This window comes from Panulirus ornatus, chromosome 7 (assembly GCF_036320965.1).
Source record: "Panulirus ornatus isolate Po-2019 chromosome 7, ASM3632096v1, whole genome shotgun sequence".
NCBI classification, from domain to species: Eukaryota; Metazoa; Arthropoda; class Malacostraca; order Decapoda; family Palinuridae; genus Panulirus; species Panulirus ornatus.
The window spans coordinates 34,023,278-34,041,083 of NC_092230.1; the positions used below are offsets into that span (position 1 = coordinate 34,023,278).

General features: G+C 41.9%; 1 protein-coding gene across 6 annotated transcripts in view; it reads left to right on the forward strand.

Moving 5' to 3' along the window:
- The window catches only part of LOC139749509 (uncharacterized), a 130,047-nt gene that overhangs the window by 38,131 nt on the left and 74,110 nt on the right, over positions 1-17,806 (forward strand). For 4 of the 6 annotated variants that reach the window (XM_071663455.1, XM_071663452.1, XM_071663450.1 and 1 more), the window contains exons 2-4: positions 15,196-15,284; positions 16,197-16,378; positions 17,298-17,451. In XM_071663455.1, coding sequence (XP_071519556.1) covers positions 15,201-15,284; positions 16,197-16,378; positions 17,298-17,451 — 420 coding nt within the window. In that variant the 5' untranslated portion in view covers positions 15,196-15,200. The remainder of the gene's footprint in view (positions 1-15,195; positions 15,285-16,196; positions 16,379-17,297; positions 17,452-17,806) is intronic. The other 2 variants (XM_071663451.1, XM_071663454.1) reach the window with 2 other exon arrangements.

Here is a 17,806-nt window from a genome sequence, read left to right on the forward strand (position 1 = left end):
TGTATATGTGTGGGTTCGGCCATTTTATCATCTGTTTCCTTGCGCTACCTCGCTAATGTGGGAGATAGTGACAAATTATAGTAATAGTAAAATTATAATAATGATAATAATAATAATAATAATAATAATAATAATAATAATAATAATGATAATGAAAAAAAATGCGTGGGAGAAAGAATACTTCCCACGCATTCCTCACGTGTTGTAGAAGGCGACTAAAGGGAACGGGAGCGGGGGGCCAGAACCCCTCCCCTCCTTGTATTTTAACTTTCTAAAAGGGAAAACAGAAGAAGGAGTCATGCGGGGAGTGCTCATCCTCCTCAAAGGCTCTGATAGGGGTGTCTGAATGTGTGTGGATGTAACCAAGATGAGAAAAAACGAGAGATAGGCAGTATGTTTGAGGAGAGGAACCTGGATGTTTTGGCTCTGAGTGAAACGAAGCTCAAGGATAAAGGGGAAGAGTGGTTTGGGAATGTCTTGGGAGGAAAGTCAGGGGTTAGTGAGAGGACAAGAGCAAGGGAAGGAGTAGCACTACTCCTGAAACAGGAGTTGTGGGAGTATGTGATAGAGTGTAAGAAAGTGAATTCTAGATTGATATGGGTAAAACAGAAAGTTGATGGAGAGAGATGGGTGATTATTGGTACATATGCACCTGGTCATGAGAAGAAAGATCATGAGAGGCAAGTGTTTTGGGAGCAGCTGAATGAGTGTGTTAGTGGTTTTGATGCACAAGACTGGGTTATAATTATGGGTGATTTGAATGCAAAGGTGAGTAATGTGGCAGTTGAGGGAATAATTGGTATACATGGGGTGTTCAGTGTTGTAAATGGAAATGGTGAAGAGCTTGTAGATTTATGTGCTGAAAAAGGACTGGTGATTGAGAATACCTGGTTTAAAAAGCGAGATATATATAAGTATACGTATGTAAGTAGGAGAGATGGCCAGAGAGCATTATTGGATTACGTGTTAATTGATAGGTGTGCGAAAGAGAGACTTTTGGATGTTAATGTGCTGAGAGGTGCAACTGGAGGGATGTCTGATCATTATCTTGTGGAGGCTAAGGTGAAGATTTGTATGGGTTTTCAGAAAAGAAGGGAGAATGTTGGGGTGAAGAGAGTGGTAAGAGTAAGTGAGCTTGGGAAGGAGACTTGTGTGAGGAAGTACCAGGAGAGACTGAGTACAGAATGGAAAAAGGTGAGAACAAAGGAGGTAAGGGGAGTGGGGAGGAATGGGATGTATTTATGGAAGCAGTGATGGCTTGCGCAAAAGATGCTTATGGCATGAGAAGCGTGGGAGGTGGGTTGATTAGAAAGGGTAGTGAGTGGTGGGATGAAGAAGTAAGATTATTTGTGACAGAGAAGAGAGAGGCATTTGGACGACTTTTGCAGGGGAAAAAATGCAAATGAGTGGGAGATGTATAAAAGAAAGAGACAGGAGGTCAAGAGAAAGGTGCAAGAGGTGAAAAAGAGGGCAAACGAGAGTTGGGGCGAGAGAGTATCATAAAATATTAGGGAGAATAAAAAGATGTTTTGGAAGGAGGTAAATAAAGTGCGTAAGACAAGGGAGCAAATGGGAACTTCAGTGATGGGGACTAATGGGAGGTGGTAACAAGTAGTGGTGATGTGAGGAGATGGAGTGAGTATTTTGAAGGTTTGTTGAATGTGTTTGATGATAGAGTGGCAGATATGGGGTGTTTTGGTCAAGGTGGTGTACAAAGTGAGAGGGTTAGGGAAAATGATTTGGTAAACGGAAAAGAGGTTGTAAAAGCTTTGCGGAAGATGAAAGCCGGCAAGGCAGCAGGTTTGGATGGTATTGCAATGGAATTTATTAAAAAAGGGGGTGACTGTATTGTTGACTGGTTGGTAAGGTTATTTAATGTATGTATGACTCATGGTGAGGTGCCTGAGGATTGGTGGAATTCGTTCATAGTGCCATTGTACAAAGGCAACGGGGATAAGAGTGAGTGCTCAAATTACAGAGGTATAAGTTTGTTGAGTATTCTTGGGAAATTGTATGGGAGGGTATTGATTGAGAGGGTGAAGGCATGTACAGAGCATCAGATTGGGTAAGAGCAGTGTGGTTTCAGAAGTGGTAGAGGATGTGTGGATCAGGTGTTTGCTTTGAAGAATGTATGTGAGAAATACTTAGAAAAGCAAATGGATTTGTATGTAGCATTTATGGATCTAGAGAAGGCATATTATAGAGTTGATAGAGATGCTCTGTGGAAGGTATTAAGAATACATGGTGTGGGAGGCAAGTTGTTAGAAGCAGTGGAAAGTTTTTATCGAGGATGTAAGGCATGTGTACGTGTAGGAAGAGAGAAAAATGATTGGTTCTCAGTGAATGTAGGTTTGCGGCAGGGGTGTGTGATGTCTCCATGGTTGTTTAATTTGTTTATGGATGGGGTTGTTAGGGAGGTGAATGCAAGAGTTTTGGAAAGAGGGGCAAGTATGAAGTCTGTTGTGGATGAGAGAGCTTGGGAAGTGAGTCAGTTGTTGTTCGCTGATGATACAGCGCTGGTGGCTGATTCATGTGAGAAACTGCAGAAGCTGGTGACTGAGTTTGGTATAGTGTGTGAAAGAAGAAAGTTAAGAGTAAACATGAATAAGAGCAAGGTTATTAGGTACAGTAGAGTTGAGGGTCAAGTCAATTGGGACGTAAGTTTGAATGGAGAAAAACTGGAGGAAGTAAAGTGTTTTAGATATCTGGGAGTGGATCTGGCAGCGGATGGAACCATGGAAGCGGAAGTAAATCATAGGGTGGGGGAGGGGGCAAAAATTCTGGGAATCTTGAAGAATGTGTGGAAGTTAAGAACATTATCTCGGAAAGGAAAAATGGGTGTTTGAAGGAATAGTGGTTCCAACAATGTTATATGGCTGCGAGACGTGGGCTATGGATAGAGTTGTGTGCAGGAGGGTGGATGTGCTGGAAATGAGATGTTTGAGGACAATATGTGGTGTGAGGTGGTTTGATCGAGTAAGTAATGTAAGGGTAAGAGAGATGAGTGGAAATAAAAAGAGCGTGGTTGAGAGAGCAAAAGAGGGCGTTTTGAAATGGTTTGGTCACATGCAGAGAATGAGTGAGGAAAGATTGACCAAGAGGATATATGTGCCAGAGGTGGAGGGAACAAGAAGTGGGAGACCAAATTGGAGATAGAAAGATGGAGTGAAAAAGATTTTGAGTGATTGGGGCCTGAACATGCAGGAGGGTGAAAGGTGTGCAAGGAATAGAGTGAATTGGAATGAAGTGGTATATTGGGGTCAATGTCCTGTCAGTGGATTGAACCAGGGCATGTGAAGCGTCTGGGGTAAACCATGGAAAATTTTGTGGGGCCTGGATGTCCAAAGGTAGGTATGGTTTTGGTGCATTATGCATGACAGCTAGAGACTGAGTGTGAACGAATGTGGCCTTTTGTTGTCTTTTCCTAGCGCTCCCTCACGCGCATTGGGGGGAGGGGGTTGTCATTTTATGTGTGATGCGATGGTGACGGGAATGAATAAAGGCAGCAAGAATGAATTATGTACATGTGTATATATGTATATGTCTGTGTTATATATATATATATATATATATATATATATATATATATATATATATATATATATATATATATGTGTGTGTGTGTGTGTATACGTTGAAATGTATAGTTATGTATATGTGCGTGTGTGGAGGTGTATGGATATGCATGTTATTATTATTATTTTTTGCTTTGTCGCTGTCTCCCGGATTTGCGAGGTAGCGCAAGGAAACAGACGAAAGAAATGGCCCAACCCACCCCCATGCACATGTACACACATACACGTCCACACACGCAAATATACACACCCATACATCTCAATGTACACATATATATATATATACACACACAGACACATACATATATACACATGCACACAATTCACACTGTCTGCCTTTATTCATTTCCATCGCCACCTCGCCACACATGGAATAACATCCCTCTCCCCCTCATGTGTGCAAGGTAGCGTTAGGAAAAGACAACAAAGGCCCCATTCGTTCACACTCAGTCTCTAGCTGTCATGCAATAATGCCCGAAACCACAGCTACCTTTCCACATCCAGGCCCCACAGAACTTTCCATGGTTTACCCCAGATGCTTCACATGCCCTGATTCAATCCATTGACAGCACATCAACCCCGGTATACCACATCGATCCAATTCACTCTATTCCTTGCCCGCCTTTCACCCTCCTGAATGTTCAGGCCCCGATCACTCAAAATCTTTTTCACTCCATCTTTCCACCTCCAATTTGGTTTCCCACTTCTCGTTCCCTCCACCTCCGACACATATATCCTCTTGGTCAATCTTTCCTCACTCATTCTCTCCATGTGCCCAAACCATTTCAAAACACCCTCTTCTCCTCTCTCAACCACGCTCTTTATTTTCACACATCTCTCTTACCCTTACATTACTTACTTGATCAAACCACCTCACACCACATATTGTCCTTAAACATCTCATTTTCAGGACATCCACCCTCCTGCGCACAAGTCTATCCATAGCCCACGCCTCGCAACCACACAACATTGTTGGAACCACCATTCCTTCAAACATAGCCATATTTGCTTTCTGAGATAATGTTCTTGACTTCCACACATTCTTCAAGGCTCCCAGGATTTACCCCCCTCCCCCACCCTATGATTCACTTCCGCTTCCATGGTTCCATCTTCTGCCAGATCCACTCCCAGATATCTAAAACACTTTACTTCCTCCAGTTTTTCTCCATTCAAACTTACCTCCCAATTGACTTGACCCTCAACCCTACTGTACCTAATAACCTTGTTCTTATTCACATTGACTCTTAAATTTCTTCTTTCACACACTTTACGAAACTCAGTCACCAACTTCTGCAGTTTCTCACATGAATCAGCCACCAGCGCTGTATCATCAGCGAACAACAACTGACTCACTTCCCAAGCTCTCTCATCCACAACAGACTTGATACTTGCCCCTCTTTCCAAAACTCTTGCGTTCACCTTCCTAACAACCCCATCCATAAACAAATTAAACAACCATGGAGACATCATACACCCCTGCCGCAGACCTACATTCACTGAGAACCAATCACTTTCCTCTCTTCCTACATGTACACATGCCTTACATCTTCGATAAAAAATTTTTCACTGCTTCTAACAACTTGCCTCCCACACCATATATTCTTAATACCTTCCACAGAGCATCTCTATCAACTCTATCATATGCCTTCTCCAGATCCATAGATGCTACATACAAATCTATTTGCTTTTCTAAGTATTTCTCACAAACATTCTTCAAAGCAAACACCTGATCCACACATCCTCTACCACTTCTGAAACCACATTGCTCTTCCCCAGTCTGATGCTCTGTACATGCCTTCACCCTCTCAATCAATACCCTCCCATATAAATTCCCAAGAACACTCAAGAAACTTATACCTCTGTAATTTGAGCACTCACTCTTATCCCCTTTGCCTTTGTACAATGGCACTATATATATATATATATATATATATATATATATATATATATATATATATATATATATATATATATATATATACAGAGCATCAGATTGGGGAAGATCAGTGTGGTTTCAGAAGTGGTAGAGGATGTGTGGATCAGGTGTTTGCTTTGAAGAATGTATGTGAGAAATACTTAGAAAAGCAAATGGATTTGTATGTAGCATTTATGGATGTGGAGAAGGCATATGATAGAGTTGATAGAGATGCTCTGTGGAAGGTATTAAGAATATATGGTGTGGGAGGCAAGTTGTTAGACGCAGTGGAAAGTTTTTATCGAGGATGTAAGGCATGTGTACGTGTAGGAAGAGAGGAAAGTGATTGGTTCTCAGTGAATGTTGGTTTGCAGCAGGGGTGTGTGATGTCTCCATGGTTGTTTAATTTGTTTATGGATGGGGTTGTTAGGGAGGTGAATGCAAGAGTTTTGGAAAGAGGGGCAAGTATGAAGTTTGTTGTGGATGAGAGAGCTTGGGAAGTGAGTCAGTTGTTGTTCGCTGATGATACAGCGTTGGTGGCTGATTCATGTGAGAAACTGCAGAAGCTGGTGACTGAGTTTGGTAAAGTGTGTGAAAGAAGAAAGTTAAGAGTAAATGTGAATAAGAGCAAGGTTATTAGGTACAGAAGGGTTGAGGGTCAAATCAATTGGGAGGTAAGTTTGAATGGAGAAAAACTGGAGGAAGTGAAGTGTTTTAGATATCTGGGAGTGGATCTGGCAGTGGATGGAACCATGGAAGCGGAAGTGAATCATGGGGTGGGGGAGGGGGCGAAAATCCTGGGAGCCTTGAAGAATGTGTGGAAGTTGAGAACATTATCTCGGAAAGCAAAAATGGGTATGTTTGAAGGAATAGTGGTTCCAACAATGTTGTATGGTTGCGAGGCGTGGGCTATGGATAGACTTGTGTGCAGGAGGATGGATGTGCTGGAAATGAGATGTTTGAGGAAAATGTGTGGTGTGAGGTGGTTTGATCAATAAAATAATGTAAGGGTAAGAGAGATGTGTGGAAATAAAAAGAGCGTGGTTGAGAGAGCAGAAGAGGGTGTTTTGAAATGGTTTGGGCACATGGAGAGAATGAGTGAGGAAAGATTGACCAAGAGGATATATGTGTCGGAGGTGGAGGAAACGAGGAGAAGTGGGAGACCAAATTGGAGGTGGAAAGATGGAGTGAAAAAGATTTTGTGTGATCGGGGCCTGAACATGCAGGAGGGTGAAAGGCGGGCAAGGAATAGAGTGAATTGGATCGATGTGGTATACCGGGGTTGACGTGCTGTCAGTGGATTGAATCAGGGCATGTGAAGCGTCTGGGGTAAACCATGGAAAGTGTGTGGGGCCTGGATTTGGAAAGGGAGCTGTGGTTTCGGGCATTATTGCATGACAGCTAGAGACTGAGTGTGAACGAATGGGGCCTTTGTTGTCTTTTCCTAGTGCTACCTCGCACACATGAGGGGGGGGGGATGGTATTCCATGTGTGGCGAGGTGGCGATGGGAATGAATAAAGGCACACAGTGTGAATTGTGTGCATGGGTATATATGTATGTGTCTGTGTGTGTATATATATGTGTACATTGAGATGTATAGGTATGTATATTTGCGTGTGTGGACGTGTATGTGTGTACATGTGCATGGGGGTGGGTTGGGCCATTTCTTTCGTCTGTTTCCTTGCGCTACCTCGCAAACGTGGGAGACAGTGACAAAGCAAAATAAAAAAATAATAATAATAATATATATATATATTTTTTTTTTTTTTTTTTTTATACTTTGTCGCTGTCTCCCGCGTTTTCGAGGTAGCGCAAGGAAACAGACGAAAGAAATGGCCCAACCCCCCATACACATGTACATACACACGTCCACACACGCAAATATACATACTTACACAGCTTTCCATGGTTTACCCCGGACGCTTCACATGCCTTGATTCAATCCACTGACAGCACGTCAACCCCTGTATACCACATCGCTCCAATTCACTCTATTCCCTGCCCTCCTTTCACCCTCCTGCATGTTCAGGCCCCGACCACACAAAATCCTTTTCACTCCGTCTTTCCACCTCCAATTTGGTCTCCCTCTTCTCCTCGTTCCCTCCACCTCCGACACATATATCCTCTTGGTCAATCTTTCCTCACTCATTCTCTCCATGTGCCCAAACCATTTCAAAACACCCTCTTCTGCTCTCTCAACCACGCTCTTTTTATTTCCACACATCTCTCTTACCCTTACGTTACTTACTCGATCAAACCACCTCACACCACACATTGTCCTCAAACATCTCATTTCCAGCACATCCATCCTCCTGCGCACAACTCTATCCATAGCCCACGCCTCGCAACCATACAACATTGTTGGAACCACTATTCCTTCAAACATACCCATTTTTGCTTTCCGGGATAATGTTCTCGACTTCCACACATTTTTCAAGGCTCCCAAAATTTTCGCCCCCTCCCCCACCCTATGATCCACTTCCGCTTCCATGGTTCCATCCGCTGACAGATCCACTCCCAGATATCTAAAACAGTTCACTTCCTCCAGTTTTTCTCCATTCAAACTCACCTCCCAATTGACTTGACCCTCAACCCTACTGTACCTAATAACCTTGCTCTTATTCACATTTACTCTTAACTTTCTTCTTCCACACACTTTACCAAACTCCGTCACCATATATATATATATATATATATATATATATATATTTTTTTTTTTTTATACTTTCTCGCTGTCTCCCGCGTTTGCGAGGTAGCGCAAGGAAACAGACGAGAGAAATGGCCCAACCCCCCCCCCATACACATGTACATACACACGTCCACACACGCAAATATACATACCTACACAGCTTTCCATGGTTTACCCCAGACGCTTCACATGCCTTGCTTCAATCCACTGACAGCACGTCAACCCCTGTATACCACATGACTCCAATTCACTCTATTTCTTGCCCTCCTTTCACCCTCCTGCATGTTCAGGCCCCGATCACACAAAATCTTTTTCACTCCATCTTTCCACCTCCAATTTGGTCTCCCTCTTCTCCTCGTTCCCTCCACCTCCGACACATATATCCTCTTGGTCAATCTCTCCTCACTCATTCTCTCCATGTGCCCAAACCATTTCAAAACACCCTCTTCTGCTCTCTCAACCACGCTCTTTTTATTTCCACACATCTCTCTTACCCTTACGTTACTTACTCGACTAAACCACCTCACACCACACATTGTCCTCAAACATCTCATTTCCAGCACATCCATCCTCCTGCGCACATCTCTATCCATAGCCCACGCCTAGCAACCATACAACATTGTTGGAACCACTATTCCCTCAAACATACCCATTTTTGCTTTCCGAGATAGTGTTCTCGACTTCCACACATTTTTCAAGGCTCCCAAAATTTTCGCCCCCTCCCCCACCCTATGATCCACTTCCGCTTCCATGGTTCCATCCGCTGACAGATCCACTCCCAGATATCTAAAACACTTCACTTCCTCCAGTTTTTCTCCATTCAAACTCACCTCCCAATTGACTTGACCCTCACCCCTACTGTACCTAATAACCTTGCTCTTATTCACATTTACTCTCAACTTTCTTCTTCCACACACTTTACCAAACTCAGTCACCAGCTTCTGCAGTTTCTCACATGAATCAGCCACCAGCGCTGTATCATCAGCGAACAACAACTGACTCACTTCCCAAGCTCTCTCATCCCCAACAGACTTCATACTTGCCCCTCTTTCCAGGACTCTTGCATATACCTCCCTTACAACCCCATCCATAAACAAATTAAACAACCATGGAGACATCACACACCCCTGCCGCAAACCTACATTCACTGAGAACCAATCACTTTCCTCTCTTCCTACACGTACACATGCCTTACATCCTCGATAAAAACTTTTCACTGCTTCTAACAACTTGCCTCCCACACCATATATTCTTAATACCTTCCACAGAGCATCTCTATCAACTCTATCATATGCCTTCTCCAGATCCATAAATGCTACATACAAATCCATTTGCTTTTCTAAGTATTTCTCACATACATTCTTCAAAGCAAACACCTGATCCACACATCCTCTACCACTTCTGAAACCGCACTGCTCTTCCCCAATCTGATGCTCTGTACATGCCTTCACCCTCTCAATCAATACCCTCCCATATAATTTGCCAGGAATACTCAACAAACTTATACCTCTGTAATTTGAGCACTCACTCTTATCCCCTTTGCCTTTGTACAATGGCACTATGCACGCATTCCGCCAATCCTCAGGCACCTCACCATGAGTCATACATACATTAAATAACCTTACCAACCAGTCAACAATACAGTCACCCCCTTTCTTAATAAATTCCACTGCAATACCATCCAAACCTGCTGCCTTGCCGGCTTTCATCTTCCGCAAAGCTTTTACTACCTCTTCTCTGTTTACCAAATCATTTTCCCTAACCCTCTCACTTTGCACACCACCTCGACCAAAACACCCTATATCTGCCACTCTGTCATCAGACACATTCAACAAACCTTCAAAATACTCATTCCATCTCCTTCTCACATCACCGCTACTTGTTATCACCTCCCCATTTACGCCCTTCACTGAAGTTCCCATTTGCTCCCTTGTCTTACGCACCCTATTTACCTCCTTCCAGAACATCTTTTTATTTTCCCTAAAATTTACTGATAGTCTCTCACCCCAACTCTCATTTGCCCTTTTTTTCACCTCTTGCACCTTTCTCTTGACCTCCTGTCTCTTTCTTTTATACTTCTCCCACTCAATTGCATTTTTTCCCTGCAAAAATCGTCCAAATGCCTCTCTCTTCTCTTTCACTAATACTCTTACTTCTTCATCCCACCACTCACTACCCTTTCTAAACAGCCCACCTCCCACTCTTCTCATGCCACAAGCATCTTTTGCGCAATCCATCACTGATTCCCTAAATACATCCCATTCCTCCCCCACTCCCCTTACTTCCATTGTTCTCACCTTTTTCCATTCTGTACACAGTCTCTCCTGGTACTTCCCCACACAGGTCTCCTTCCCAAGCTCACTTACTCTCACCACCTTCTTCACCCCAACATTCACTCCTCTTTTCTGAAAACCCATACTAATCTTCACCTTAGCCTCCACAAGATAATGATCAGACATCCCTCCAGTTGCACCTCTCAGCACATATATATATATATATATATATATTATCCCTGGGGATAGGGGATTAAGAATACTTTCCACGTATTCCCTGCGTGTCGTAGAAGGCGACTAAAAGGGGAGGGAGCGGGGGGCTGGAAATCCTCCCCTCTCGGTTTTTTTTTTTTTTTCAATTTTCCAAAAGAAGGAACAGAGAATTGGGCCAGGTGAGGGTATTCCCTCAAAGGCCCAGTCCTCCGTTCTTAACGCTACCTCGCTAATGCGGGAAATGGCGAATAGTTTGAAAAAAAAAATATGTATATATTTTTTTTTTTTTTTTTTTTTTTTATACTTTGTCGCTGTCTCCCGCGTTTGCGAGGTAGCGCAAGGAAACAGACGAAAGAAATGGCCCAACCCCCCCCCCCCCCATACACATGTACATACACACGTCCACACACGCAAATATACATACCTACACAGCTTTCCATGGTTTACCCCAGACGCTTCACATGCCTTGATTCAATCCACTGACAGCACGTCAACCCCTGTATACCACATGGCTCCAATTCACTCTATTCCTTGCCCTCCTTTCACCCTCCTGCATGTTCAGGCCCCGATCACACAAAATCTTTTTCACTCCATCTTTCCACCTCCAATTTGGTCTCCCTCTTCTCCTCGTTCCCTCCACCTCCGACACATATATCCTCTTGGTCAATCTTTCCTCACTCATTCTCTCCATGTGCCCAAACCATTTCAAAACACCCTCTTCTGCTCTCTCAACCACGCTCTTTTTATTTCCACACATCTCTCTTACCCTTACGTTACTTACTCGATCAAACCACCTCACACCACACATTGTCCTCAAACATCTCATTTCCAGCACATCCATCCTCCTGCGCACATCTCTATCCATAGCCCACGCCTCGCAACCATACAACATTGTTGGAACCACTATTCCTTCAAACATACCCATTTTTGCTTTCCGAGATAATGTTCTCGACTTCCACACATTTTTCAAGGCTCCCAAAATTTTCGCCCCCTCCCCCACCCTATGATCCACTTCCGCTTCCATGGTTCCATCCGCTGCCAGATCCACTCCCAGATATCTAAAACACTTCACTTCCTCCAGTTTTTCTCCATTCAAACTCACCTCCCAATTGACTTGACCCTCACCCCTACTGTACCTAATAACCTTGCTCTTATTCCCATTTACTCTTAACTTTCTTCTTCCACACACTTTACCAAACTCAGTCACCAGCTTCTGCAGTTTCTCACATGAATCAGCCACCAGTGCTGTATCATCAGCGAACAACAACTGACTCACTTCCCAAGCTCTCTCATCCCCAACAGACTTCATACTTGCCCCTCTTTCCAGGACTCTTGCATTTACCTCCCTAACAACCCCATCCATAAACAAATTAAACAACCATGGAGACATCACACACCCCTGCCGCAAACCTACATTCACTGAGAACCAATCACTTTCCTCTCTTCCTACACGTACACATGCCTTACATCCTCGATAAAAACTTTTCACTGCTTCTAACAACTTGCCTCCCACACCATATATTCTTAATACCTTCCACAGAGCATCTCTATCAACTCTATCATATGCCTTCTCCAGATCCATAAATGCTACATACAAATCCATTTGCTTTTCTAAGTATTTCTCACATACATTCTTCAAAGCAAACACCTGATCCACACATCCTCTACCACTTCTGAAACCGCACTGCTCTTCCCCAATCTGATGCTCTGTACATGCCTTCACCCTCTCAATCAATACCCTCCCATATAATTTACCAGGAATACTCAACAAACTTATACCTCTGTAATTTGAGCACTCACTCTTATCCCCTTTGCCTTTGTACAATGGCACTATGCACGCATTCCGCCAATCCTCAGGCACCTCACCATGAGTCATACATACATTAAATAACCTTACCAACCAGTCAACAATACAGTCACCCCCTTTTTTAATAAATTCCACTGCAATACCATCCAAACCTGCTGCCTTGCCGGCTTTCATCTTCCGCAAAGCTTTTACTACCTCTTCTCTGTTTACCAAACCATTTTCCCTAACCCTCTCACTTTGCACACCACCTCGACCAAAACACCCTATATCTGCCACTCTGTCATCAGACACATTCAACAAACCTTCAAAATACTCATTCCATCTCCTTCTCACATCACCGCTACTTGTTATCACCTCCCCATTTACGCCCTTCACTGAAGTTCCCATTTGCTCCCTTGTCTTACGCACCCTATTTACCTCCTTCCAGAACATCTTTTTATTCTCCCTAAAATTTACTGATAGTCTCTCACCCCAACTCTCATTTGCCCTTTTTTTCACCTCTTGCACCTTTCTCTTGACCTCCTGTCTCTTTCTTTTATACTTCTCCCACTCAATTGCATTTTTTCCCTGCAAAAATCGTCCAAATGCCTCTCTCTTCTCTTTCACTAATACTCTTACTTCTTCATCCCACCACTCACTACCCTTTCTAAACAGCCCACCTCCCACTCTTCTCATGCCACAAGCATCTTTTGCGCAATCCATCACTGATTCCCTAAATACATCCCATTCCTCCCCCACTCCCCTTACTTCCATTGTTCTCACCTTTTTCCATTCTGTACACAGTCTCTCCTGGTACTTCCCCACACAGGTCTCCTTCCCAAGCTCACTTACTCTCACCACCTTCTTCACCCCAACATTCACTCCTCTTTTCTGAAAACCCATACTAATCTTCACCTTAGCCTCCACAAGATAATGATCAGACATCCCTCCAGTTGCACCTCTCAGCACATTAACATCCAAAAGTCTCTCTTTCGCACGCCTGTCAATTAACACGTAATCCAATAACGCTTTCTGGCCATCTCTCCTACTTACATAAGTATACTTATGTATATCTCGCTTTTTAAACCAGGTATTCCCAATCATCAGTCCTTTTTCAGCACATAAATCTACAAGCTCTTCACCATTTCCATTTACAACACTGAACACCCCATGCATACCCATTATTCCCTCAACTGCCACATTACTCACCTTTGCATTCAAATCACCCATCACTATAACCCGGTCTCGTGCATCAAAACCGCTAACACACTCATTCAGCTGCTCCCAAAACACTTGCCTCTCATGATCTTTCTTCTCATGCCCAGGTGCATATGCACCAATAATCACCCACCTCTCTCCATCAACTTTCAATTTTACCCATATTAATCGAGAATTTACTTTCTTACATTCTATCACATACTCCCACAACTCCTGTTTCAGGAGTATTGCTACTCCTTCCCTTGCTCTTGTCCTCTCACTAACCCCTGACTTCACTCCCCAGACATTTCCAAACCACTCTTCCCCTTTACCCTTGAGCTTCGTTTCACTCAGAGCCAAAACATCCAGGTTCCTTTCCTCAAACATACTACCTATCTCTCCTTTTTTCACATCTTGGTTACATCCACACACATTTAGGCACCCCACTCTGAGCCTTCGAGGAGGATGATCACTCCCCGCGTGACTCCTTCTTCTGTTTCCCATTTTAGAAAGTTAATACAAGGAGGGGAGGATTTCCGGCCCCCCGCTCCCGTCCCCTCTAGTCGCTTTCTACGACACGCGAGGAATACGTGGGAAGTATTCTTTCACCCCTATCCCCAGGGATAATATACATATATATATACACACACACACACACACACACACACACACACATACGCACATACACACACACACACCCACACATACATATATATGTATGTGTATATATGTATATATATATATATATATATTTATTTATTTATTATACTATGTCGCTGTCTCTCGCATTAGCGAGGTAGTGCAAGGAAACAAATAAAAGAATGGCCCAACCCACCCACATACACATGTATATACATATATATCCACACACGCACATATACATACCTATACATGTCCAACGTATACATATGTATATATATATATATATACATGCACAGACATATACATAAATACACATGCACATATTTCATACTTGCTGCCTTTATTCATTTCTGTTGCCACTCCGCCACACATGAAATGACAACCCCTTTCCCTCCGCACGCGTGTGAGGTAGTGCTAGGAAAAGACAACAAAGGCTACATTTGTTCACACTCAGTCTCTAGCTGTCATGTATAATGCAACGAAAGCACAGCTCCCTTTCCACATCTAGGCCCCTTTCACTGATGTTCCCATTTGTTCTCTTGTCTTATGCACTTTATTTACCTCCTTCCAAAACATCTTTTTATTCTCCCTAAAATTTAATGATACTCTCTCACCCCAACTCTCAATTGCCCTCTTTTTCACCTCTTTCCCTGCAAAAATCATCCAAATGCCTCTATCTTCTCTTTCTCTAATAATCTTATTTCATCCCACCACTCACTACCCATTCTACTCTGCCCAACTCCTTCGCTATCTCTCTATCTATAGGTAGATAGATAGATACAGATAAACTTTAATGGGATGTCCTTGATTTGGGCCTCAGTTGCCAGTGCCATCTCAGCTAACATAAGAAAAATATTTATATATTATAATTATTTTAGAACACTGATGAGTGTCACTGTTTCAGGTTTTATGATGCCCGTTCAGACTGATGGACCAGAAGATTACAAAGCCAAATACAAAACTCTAAAGAGGAAGCTTAAACTACTCATTTATGTGAGTTTATTTTCAATTGTAATTTTTGGCCTTTGCAGTAATAGTTATACAGAATAAATGACTAGTGTGGAAAAAGTCAAATCTAACTCACTTTGCGGATAACAGGAATGTGGTGGGAATACTCTTTTTTACAGATTATTATTTTTTCAGTCTCTGAATCTTATAGAAATATGAAGATGATACCTATTCTAGATTTGGTTAGATGCAGAAAATTTGATATCGTAAGAGCTTTTAAGAGCTTTTAATGAAGTCTTTAATTTTCATTGTCGCAGATAATTTATCAGGGTGATATGCAGTTTGCAACTCAGATACTACACAGTATCATATAGTAACTGTATAGTGGCACTTGGGCAACTTATAGTAACTGTATATATATTTATTAATGTAAGTAGTAGTATACTTAGTTTTTGTATCTCGTTCCAAGATTAGGTAGAAATTGATCATTTCCATAAGTACTATCTGCTGCTTAGGTACCTTTCAACCTGTTAGGTGTTTGGCTTGATTTTGTCATCGTCATTTAAAAAGAAGTGTTACTGCTGGAGCACTGCCACATTTCTGGCTTAATTTGTGTCTGAAATAAAGCTTTGGAATTTATGGTACTTACAGTGTTTCATGAAAATAATCTGTCAATGATGCTCTAATAATGCTTATGGGATATTTCCTCATATCTGTATACCATCTAGTGATACTCAGTTGTTATATTTTTCACATTTTTTTAGGGAAAGTAATATTTATCACACTTTGATAATGTTTTCAGGGAAGTTTAGAGTTTTATGTGGAAACTTCAAGGTATTATCTTAACAGTAAAACAATAGAAAAGTGAAAATGGCAATATCTTTTTTTAATAGTAAAATAATGAAAAAAGTCAAAATGGCGATGTCCATTTAAGTACATTTTGCATTGGCTTTACAGGAAAATGAGTGCTTCCAGGAGGAGTTGAGAAAGGCCCAGAGAGCATTGCTCCGGGTGAGACGAGATAAATCTTTCCTCTTAGACCGCCTTCTGCAGTATCAACGGGGCCCAGACTCCTCATCTGACTCAGAACAAACTGAAGAGTCTGATACAGAAACTGATACAAAAATGGAGGCCAAGAGGTAAGTTTGATATTACATTCTGTGTAGCAGCTGAATTTTCCTACTGTTGTGTTATTGATATGATTTGTGCATGATAGAAAAGTTCTTACTACAAAGCAAGCACTGTACTAGAAATATTGCAATGACACACAGATACACCCACCCATACCTAAACATACACACACTCTTAGGTAAAGTGAAGGCCTCTATCATCCAAGTTGCTTTGTTATTGGGAAACTCATTGAAGAATGAGAGTGCATTTTATAATTTTGATGGGAGTTGTATTATGTTGTGGTGCATCTCTTGATAATGTATGCATATTTTTATAAAGAGGAAAGTCAGCAAGATGTAGTTTGTAACTGTTGCATATTTTCAGGAAAGACCACTGGACTGATGGATTAGATAGGAATAGGGGGGTTTCAAAGTTTTAGATGAAAAACTTGATAAAGTTAGGGATTTAGTAATGAGATGGTATGGGAGTATTGAAAAGAGTCGTGTTATGAAAACCATCGTAATGAGTGAGGTTTACCTGATAAAAAAAAGACCAGAGATAAGGTTAAAGTGTGAAAATGTGTAAATTATTGTTGTAAGGCATCATAAAAGATAGAAAAGTTCATTAGTATTGCAAGAGTTTGTAAGAGGTATGAAGATATATGAAAGGTGTAAGGTTGCATGAGAGGGACAGAGGTGGATGAAAGGTGCAAGGGAGCCTTGGAGGTACTGCATTGCATGAGAAGTGCAAGGGTGCCTGGGAGGTACTGGATTGCAAGAGAGGTACAAGGTTGCTTGAAAGATGCAGGTGCATGAATTACAGTGGTATACGAAATTTGAAAGGTTGCTTAAGAATTATAATATATATTAGAGGTGCATGAGAGCACAAAAAATTACTGGTAGTTACATATCTTTATCACAAGCTCTTTTTAGATTCGTCATGTTTAAGTTGCAGAAAGCGTCTGAGTATGGAGGGTTCTGCTGCTGGATCCGCCAGTTCCCAAGGATCTTTAACCAAGCCGCCTTCAAAAAAGAAAAAATCTAGCAGTAGTAGCAGCAGCACTTCCAATGTCAGCAAATCAAGCAAGCAGAGTGGGAAACAGGTATAGCTAATTTGAAAATTTTTAACCTTTGATTGTGTCAGGGAATTTTTTATGTGATAGATGCTAAGGTGAGGATTTAGAATTATTGGTTAGATTGGTTCCAGTCACATAGTTTTTGTATATATTTTTGCTGACATTTTGAAAAGGATTATACTAATTATTAATTTATTTGTATTATACATAAACACTGTTTACTGCGTCAGCAAGGTATCAACAGGAAACAGACGAAGAATGGCCCATCCACTCGTATACACTATATATACATAAATGCCTACATATGCACATATACATACATATACATATCACCATATATATATATATATATATGAAACCACACTGCTCTTCCCCAATCTGA